The sequence below is a fragment of the Hypomesus nipponensis genome, chromosome 3, assembly GCF_054491055.1.
Source record: "Hypomesus nipponensis isolate SF chromosome 3, ASM5449105v1, whole genome shotgun sequence".
NCBI classification, from domain to species: Eukaryota; Metazoa; Chordata; class Actinopteri; order Osmeriformes; family Osmeridae; genus Hypomesus; species Hypomesus nipponensis.
In genome coordinates, this window is record NC_140363.1 from 19,527,599 (window position 1) to 19,535,783 (window position 8,185).

The 8,185-nt window shown below is 50.8% G+C and overlaps 1 protein-coding gene across 2 annotated transcripts in view; it reads left to right on the top strand.

The window, feature by feature from the left end:
* Positions 1-7,292, top strand: part of LOC146300251 (cysteine-rich motor neuron 1 protein) — a 33,235-nt gene extending 25,943 nt beyond the window's left edge. For both annotated transcript variants that reach the window (XM_084682100.1, XM_084682109.1), the window contains 6 exons: positions 423-656; positions 1,099-1,308; positions 2,767-2,982; positions 4,133-4,258; positions 4,689-4,867; positions 5,312-7,292. In XM_084682100.1, the coding sequence (XP_084538226.1) occupies positions 423-656; positions 1,099-1,308; positions 2,767-2,982; positions 4,133-4,258; positions 4,689-4,867; positions 5,312-5,494 (1,148 nt within the window). In that variant the 3' untranslated portion in view covers positions 5,495-7,292. The remainder of the gene's footprint in view (positions 1-422; positions 657-1,098; positions 1,309-2,766; positions 2,983-4,132; positions 4,259-4,688; positions 4,868-5,311) is intronic.
* Positions 7,293-8,185: the final 893 nt, after the last annotated feature.

Genomic DNA, 8,185 nt, shown 5'->3' on the forward strand with positions numbered 1-8,185 from the left:
TTTATCTCCCCCAGCAACACAGGATGATCCAGGCTGTCTTTAACACATAGCAGGCCCAGTTATTGGGCTTTTATACACTCAACGTGTCCTTCAAGAGCAAAGACTGGATTTTGGGCTATCAAGTCCGATGCCAAAAATCTTAGGGGAATGATTGAACTTTATTTCTTTGTGGCCCAGCTGTAAATGGATTAGGGGGGAATAACATTAAAGGTGGCGTCCTGTTCCTGCATGAGGAAGCAGGCCTCTCGTTAGCCTCTAATGAAACAGGACCCAGGACAATAACACAGGCCCCTTTTACTATCTATCATAAATAGTTCTTCTTAATGAAATGTCCACGTTGACCTCGCACACAACGTCCTGCCGGCTGTTTCATACGGGTTCCTCAGCCGTTCTCACGTCTGTATGTGAATGTTTTCCTCCAGAGAGCAGACCCCGGCCCAGCAGCACCCCTGCCCCTGCCCCTGCCCCCGGCCCCTCTCCCGGCCCCTGCCGGACCTCCAGCGGCCAGCGCTACGAGGAGGGGGAGGGCTGGCACGATGGCTGCAGGGACTGCTACTGCCACGCCGGCCGGGAGATGTGTGTCCTCATCTCCTGCCCTGTGCCCAGCTGCCCTCAGCCGCTGGTGAGGCCGGACCAGTGCTGCCCCACCTGTGAAGGTCTGGCTGCAGCTGCTCCTCCCACCACACACACTCACGCCCGGACACACACAAACGTAGAAGTGCTAATGAGGACACCTCAGCTAGCCAGATGACATCACACTCTCTGACGGCCTGAACCCACACACTCACACACACCATCACATACACACCCTGGGGTCATCGGGGGCATTCAGTGACTCAGCGAGCTGTTTAAATATTTACGTAGAAGAATGTGTACAACCTGCAGTAGCAGCTGGGTTTGTCATCCAGACCACTGGCCCACATACCCAATGTTTTATCTGAAGTGCCCATTGCTTAAATAAGTAAAACTTAAGACTTACAAACCTCACTCAACTTTAATACTATCTATTCTCACTGCCTGGTTGTGTGTCTGCTCTGCTCTGCTCCGCCCCCCCCTGCTCCGCCCCGCTCCTCCCCGCTCCGCCCCGCTCTGCTGCAGATGAATGGTCCGGTAGTGGGGGGATGGACCTGGTGGTGTGCCGGGCCTCGGGCGGGGAGCTGTATGTGGAGGGAGAGACCTGGAGCCTGGACGACTGCACTCGCTGCACCTGCAGGAAGGGCCGGGTCCTGTGCGACACCGAAGTGTGTCCTCCTGCCCTCTGCCCGGCGCCCTCCAGGAACAAGGACTCCTGCTGCCATGTGTGCCCAGGTACTGTAGCTAGCACAGCTAGCACAGCCAGGTACTGTAGCTAGCACAGCTAACAAAGCTAACACAGCCAGGCCCTGTAGCTAGCACAGCCAGGTACTGTAGCTAGCACAGCTAGCACAGTCGGGTACTGTAGCTAGCACAGCCAGGTACTGTAGCTAGCACAGCTAGCACAGTCGGGTACTGTAGCTAGCACAGCTAGCACAGTTGGGTACTGTAGCTAGCACAGCCAGGTACTGTAGCTAGCACAGCTAGCACAGTCGGGTACTGTAGCTAGCATAACCCTCATCCTGGGTCCACTTTTTCAGGGACTCATCAGGCACCATATCTCTAGATCTATATTAACCTTGATGGGTCATTTTAGATAACATCATAAGCACTTAAATCCAGGAATAACTAAGCTGGGATAAATAAGGTTCTTTCTGGGTCTGTTATCTATGAACATATGGTTGTGGAGTCCTTTGTTGGGCATGTTGCGCTGTAATGGACAGGTTTATGCCCGACACACACAGTCCTCATGAACTGAGTGGTCCAGGCTGGTTGAGTTTACAGACAGACAGGCAGGCCATGTGTTCACAGTGCTCAGATCCAGTCTCCATGGCAGCACAGCTGTCCCCATAACCAACACAAACAAGTGTAAACACACACACACAAACATGAGGATCACCCCAAGCATGAGCTTCTACCGATCGGAAATGCATGAGTGCTCCTGAGAGCAGAGGAGACTTCTGGGAACACAAGCAGACCAGACCTTATCAGCACATCTTGCTCTTACACACAACAGCACACTGTCAGACGCAGCTCTTTGATATATGTACGGGCTTGGCTGCCTGGAATGTGGAAATAACACACATTTAAATGACAGACACTGTGATGTATGTATACAGTAGGGCTGCAGTGTGTGTGTGTGTGTGTGTGTGTGTGCTCTGACCAAAGCTTCGGTCATGGGAAGGCGGTGATACAGAAGGCGAGCGATGAGAGATACGGCTCGTCACACTGACCTGACAGGCTGCATGTCTCCTTGCTGTTTAACACCAGCAGGCCTGCTCTACGCAGGGGGACATGTTCTGCTGCTGGCTCTGGAGCAGTCCTAACCCGGGCTGGAGCGGGCCTAGCCCAGACTAGAGCGGGCCTAACCCAGACTACAGCGGGCCTAACCCAGACTAGAGCGGACCTAGCCCAGGCTGGAGCGGTCCTAACCCAGATTTGAGCGGGCCTAACCCAGACTAGAGCGGGCCTAACCAGGGACTAGAGCGGACCTAACCCAGGCTGGAGCGGTCCTAACCCAAACTAGAGCGGGCCTAACCCAGACTAGAGCGGGCCTAACCCAGACTAGAGCGGGCCTAACCCAGACTAGAGCGGGCCTAACCCAGACTAAAGCGGAACTAACCCAGACTAGAGTGCGCCTAACCCAGACTAGAGTGGGCCTAAACCAGGCTGTGTGTTTGTCTCCCCCCTTAGACGACCATCAGGACCCCGTCCTCCCAGGGGGCCGGCAGGAGGACTGTGTCTCCAGCGAGGGGGACGTCCTGAGGGCAGGGGACTCCTGGAAGGCCAACGCCTGCACCAGCTGCACCTGCAGCAATGGCACTGTGCAGTGTTTCTCCCAGCGCTGCCCCCCTGCCACCTGCCGGGTGCCCGTCCTGCGCAAGGGCCAGTGCTGCCCTCACTGTCTGGGTGAGTGTCTGGGGCCCCGGGGCCAGTGCTGCCCTCACTGTCTGGGTGAGTGTCTGGGGCCCCGGGGCCAGTGCTGCCCTCACTGTCTGGGTGAGTGTCTAGGGCCCCGGGGCCAGTGCTGCCCTCACTGTCTGGGTGAGTGTCTAGGGTCCTGGGGGGCTGGGGCCAGTGCTGCCCTCACTGTCTGGGTGAGTGTCTGGGGCCCCGGGGCCAGTGCTGCCCTCACTGTCTGGGTGAGTGTCTAGGGCCCCGGGGCCAGTGCTGCCCTCACTGTCTGGGTGAGTGTCTGGGGCCCCGGGGCCAGTGCTGCCCTCACTGTCTGGGTGAGTGTCTAGGGTCCTGGGGGGCTGGGGCCAGTGCTGCCCTCACTGTCTGGGTGAGTGTCTAGGGCCCCGGGGCCAGTGCTGCCCTCACCGTCTGGGTGAGTGTCTAGGGCCCCGGGGGGCATCGTGGCCACACTGGAAGTGATCTTCTGTTGTTCTGCACATGACCACCTCGCTCATATTGTATATATGGAAGTGCTCTGATTCTGAATGTGTGGTTTGATCATGATTATACCGACCGCCAGGCTGAGAACTGTGGAAAATTCCCAGATAATTATGCGCCGTCCGGGACAGGGCACAGCTTGTTGAAGGGAAATTAGTATTCAGAATGTAAGTGGGAATAACAGGGAAGTTGAGAACATTTCAGTTTTAGAGTGTTTTTAAGTGTTTTCTTTTTAAAAAGAAGTTAAGTTCAGCTTGCAGCAACATTCCAGGTGAAAACCCTCAGAGAGAGAGAGATAACCCTAACTTTCCCTAGCTCTGAAATTCCCTAGCCCTATGCACACATCATGCACACGTGTTTCCTGTCTGGGCTGCATGTTCCTGCTGTACGTCAGACCAACGGCTCCATGTCAGCTTCTGCTCCAGAGGAAACCCTGTCAGAAGCTCATTGTTCCTTCTGATTTGGAGCCGTTTCATCTTGTGTTTGTTTGGCTTTTTACCCGCTTTTTTCCGGATTCCTGTCTCAGGAGGAAGCTGAGGGGACACTTCCTATAAACACACATACCGCCAAACATTAACTTCTGGTGATTCATGAAGTTGCATTTGTCTATGGGCTCTTCCTGAACTTGAATAATGGTTGTGTTTGTCTGATCTCTGGTTGACAGAAACGACAACAACGTCAGTGCCTATGATGGTGCCCACCAGGGCTGACAAGACACACCCCACCACCACTCTGCAGAGCGCTCACTGGATCACCACTGCCACCGTCACCCCCATTGCTGCTGATACAGGTGACTCTCCCTGGGTCTCATCTACATCTCTTGCTTGGGCTTTGTCTTATTCCGGGGGGGGGGGGGGTTAGCATCCACTGACATGCTAAACCCAATTATTAATGCTAAATCAATGTGGCCTAAACAATATGAGTCTTGGGACGTTTTAGTATTCATTTGGAGACGGTGTTTGATGGTCAGGGAAGCCTGCCAGAGACTAAGGAACGTTGCACTGTAAGGACGGTTGTACTGTATGGAAGGTTGTACTGTATGGAAGGTTGTACTGTATGGACGGTTGTACTGTATGGACGGTTGTACTGTAAGGACGGTTGTACTGTATGGACGGTTGTACTGTATGGAAGGTTGTACTGTATGGAAGGTTGCACTGTAAGATGATTTCATTTAGATTGATTAGGGGCCTGTGACTGATGCTGTCTGATTGGCTGTACAGATGAGACCAACCTGGGCGACAGCTACCCCAACCAGAGGGAGATGGCCCTTATCTACCAATCAGCAGCCTGGATACTGGCAGGACTCCTCCTGGCCATTGTGGTCCTGCTGGTGGTGGCTCTGCTCATCAACAAGAAGAAGAATTGGGTGCAGATGTCCTGCTACAGCGCGCCCAAGAAGGTGAGCCCAGCACCCGTGACTTTAGGCTTGTGTCACTCATGATGGGGGATGCTGCCCCTCCACTGACTCCAGTGCCCCTCCACTGACTCCAGTGCCCCTCCACTGTCTACATGAACACCCTGGACACAGGTACTTACTCTGCAGCTCCATTCTCAGGGCTGTAAAGCTGAGATACATGTGTTGTCTCTAATCAAGACAGGAGCACTTTGAACTGAAATTAAACATGTCAAGTCCATCATGAATTCAGAGAGCAACACCCCCTTGATCATGAGTGTGGCATAGAAAACACTAATTTGTTTCGTATTCTTATGAACGGCCTCCCGTGGGAATCACAGAGCATGTCCTAACAGAGCACTGGGACGCAGTAATAGCTTCCTGCCAGACAGCGTTTGATGAAAGTCATCCATGTGAGTTAAACCCCTGGGAATCCCTCTCCCCCCCCAGACGGTGATCCTGAAGAAGCATGTGAACAAGAACTCTGTGGTGTACATGGAGCCTTCCAAGGAGAACAAGTTCCAGAGCGTGAAGAACGACATCATCAACTTCTCCCCAGAGCTGAGCTCTCCTGGGGGAGACAGGATGAGCATCCCCCGTGCCAAGCTGAGCACGGCGCAGGGCCGCCGCTAACCCCCCCAGCCCCCAGACTCCACCCAGCGTCAGGACCGCCCCTCTCCTATCAGACTGTTACCATGGGGATCTGCCAAAGACACGGTGGACTGTTGTGGCTGCACACCTTGGGGTCCCCCCCCCCTCTTCTCTCTCTGGTTCTCTCTCTCTCTCTCTCTCTCTCTCTCTGGCTGTGACCAGGAGGACCCTCTCTAAGAGGCTTTGTGCTCTCTGCTGTGTGTGTGTCTCACCTAGCCTAGCGTGGAGAAGCATGATCTCCAGGGTGACAGCCAGGTAGGTGTTGCCCGTGATCGTACCACCTTCCTCCATCACCTCTCTGGGGCCAGGAGCTCTGAGCTGGAGGAACAGCAAAGCTTTAGCGGCAGGTTTGGTTTCCAGAACAGGACAGGAGAGTCTGTGTGCCTGGTCACTCAGAGGATCTACTGATGGTCTGAACAGAAAGCTGATTTACTGACACCAAACTGACCCGGGGTCAGCAGCTAGCGGCTAGTTACTCTGGCCTCTTTCAGACTGCCAGCAGACTCCAGCACCCTGTTCATCCAAACCCTAGCTTGTAGAACGTGTGGTTTCCATCTTAGCTTCCTTGTGTTTATCTCTACAGTATGTGTGCTAGTCCGAGTGTTGTTGTCGGTCACCTCTCTGTTGTTATGGAGATCTCCATGGAGAAACAGAAACATGATCAGTCAGACTAAACATTCCCAATCTGCAGGAGGAATAACTCTCTCAGCCAATCACTGAAGAGCCTCCGTCTCAAAGACAGTCTCTGTCATTCCATTCATACTATTCTGCCTCCATCGCAGATTGTGTCTCTAATTCAGTATCGCCCTCAGACTTCCCTCTGTTTCCCGGTCAGTGTGCTGCATGTTCTCGCAGTCCATCCTTCATCCTCTACACAGCATCTATTTCATCGACAGGCACGGCGAAGAACCTGAAGATGAAGTGGGTCAGTATCCATCCATACTGAGCACTGCTCTGTGAGCTGAGTTTAAGTGTCACTGGGAGATGCAAAGCTGCCAGGCTTCTCTGCATCTACAGCACAGAAGACACCCGTCTTTTACCTTCATTTAACCCTGGGTGTGGATGCCATTTCTACAGAATGTCAATAGAAACAGCAAGAGCCTTACTTTCATAGCCTTAATGTATTTTTCATATAACTATGTATTGCTAGCCAGTTAAAAAAGTTTACTCGTGTTATTCAATGTGAAGATAAACAGAGATTTGGAGAAAGATAATCTACAGGTCACCATTGTTCCAGAACAGCAGCGCCTTCAGTACGTACCAGTCAAACCTATTTTTATCTGTAAATAATGAACCATTACAACACCAGAACATGTTCAAGAAATGTAGCACTTAGGATCAAGTGTTTGTTTTTTAAAGCTCACTGCAAGATTCTTGACAGGATCTAGGCCTAATCCAGGATTTGATATGCATATTCAGCACATTGGAGATGTTAAACCACTCAAATGAACATGGTGTTGCATCAGTCTGATGATTAACAATCTGATCTACCTAGAGACAAATGCAACCTGTTAAGCATTATAAAAGACTGCGATTTAATAGGAAATCTCTGGAGCGGAAGGTTTTCATCACCCTGCCATTCTCTCAATACAAAGACCCTTGAGATGCCAAACCTGAGATGAATATATTTATACTGAGGAGTTCCAAAGTCATTCAGTAGATTTGGTTCCGTTTGGATCACAACCATGTGCTTTCAAGGAAGTGAAGAGGCAACTTGTAAAAGCTTAAGCAGTTATTTGTTCTTTTTATGTGTAATAAAAGGTAGATTAAAAATAGTGGACCGAAGAGTAGCTTATTTATTTTTTCACATAGCTTTATTTATTAATACTAAACTATAGTTTGTGTTGAAATGTTTTTTTTTTGGCAAATGAAACCTGGTAGCCAAAGCTGCTGTACATTTGAGATACTTTAAAACCATTTACCATTTCTATCTGCTTTATTATACAAGCTTATTTATTTTATTGTTGCAAACTGTAAATATGTGTTTCTTAGATGTTCAACTGTAACATTTACACTTATTTTGAAAAATAAAATGCGTTGAAAAAGGTGATTTGACCTTCAGTTCTGTCACAGTTGAGACGTGTCTTTTAAGAGGATTAGCATTAGGCAGCATTTTACAAGATACTATCTACAAGGCAGACGCACTACCATGGCTGGCCCACATCTGTTTCTTTGACTGTGTGAAGGGGTTTCTTTCTTCCACTTCTCCACGGCTGGTCTCCTTATCTCACTGCTGCAGCACTTGTGGCCAGAGATACAGTGTTTCTCATTCACTGGGCTATGCTCCCACTCCACAGAGAGGAGACAGCAGCTGAAGCAGCAGCTCCCTGGGCAGCAGGGAAACATCCAGCCAGAGACCTAAACTAGCTCACGACAATCTCAGTGGTCCTTGTCTTTGTCTGGACTTGTCTGTCACCAGTTACCTCATAAAGCTAAAGGTGAGGAATGTTGAAGGGTGCTTTAAAACACTGACTTTCTTCAAAGACAAACTCAATGTTAGCCCAGTTGTAACTTGTGGGACCAGAGCGCTTTCTTTAAGGATTACCTTGAAGCAACTTTCAACATGAAGAAAACTCGTACAACTAGTTAAAGCTCCAACGATAAAGCTTAGCTCGTTAGCATAAAACTCTTCAGCTGGATCGAAGTGCGGTGCTAAATGCATTCCTTGTCCCA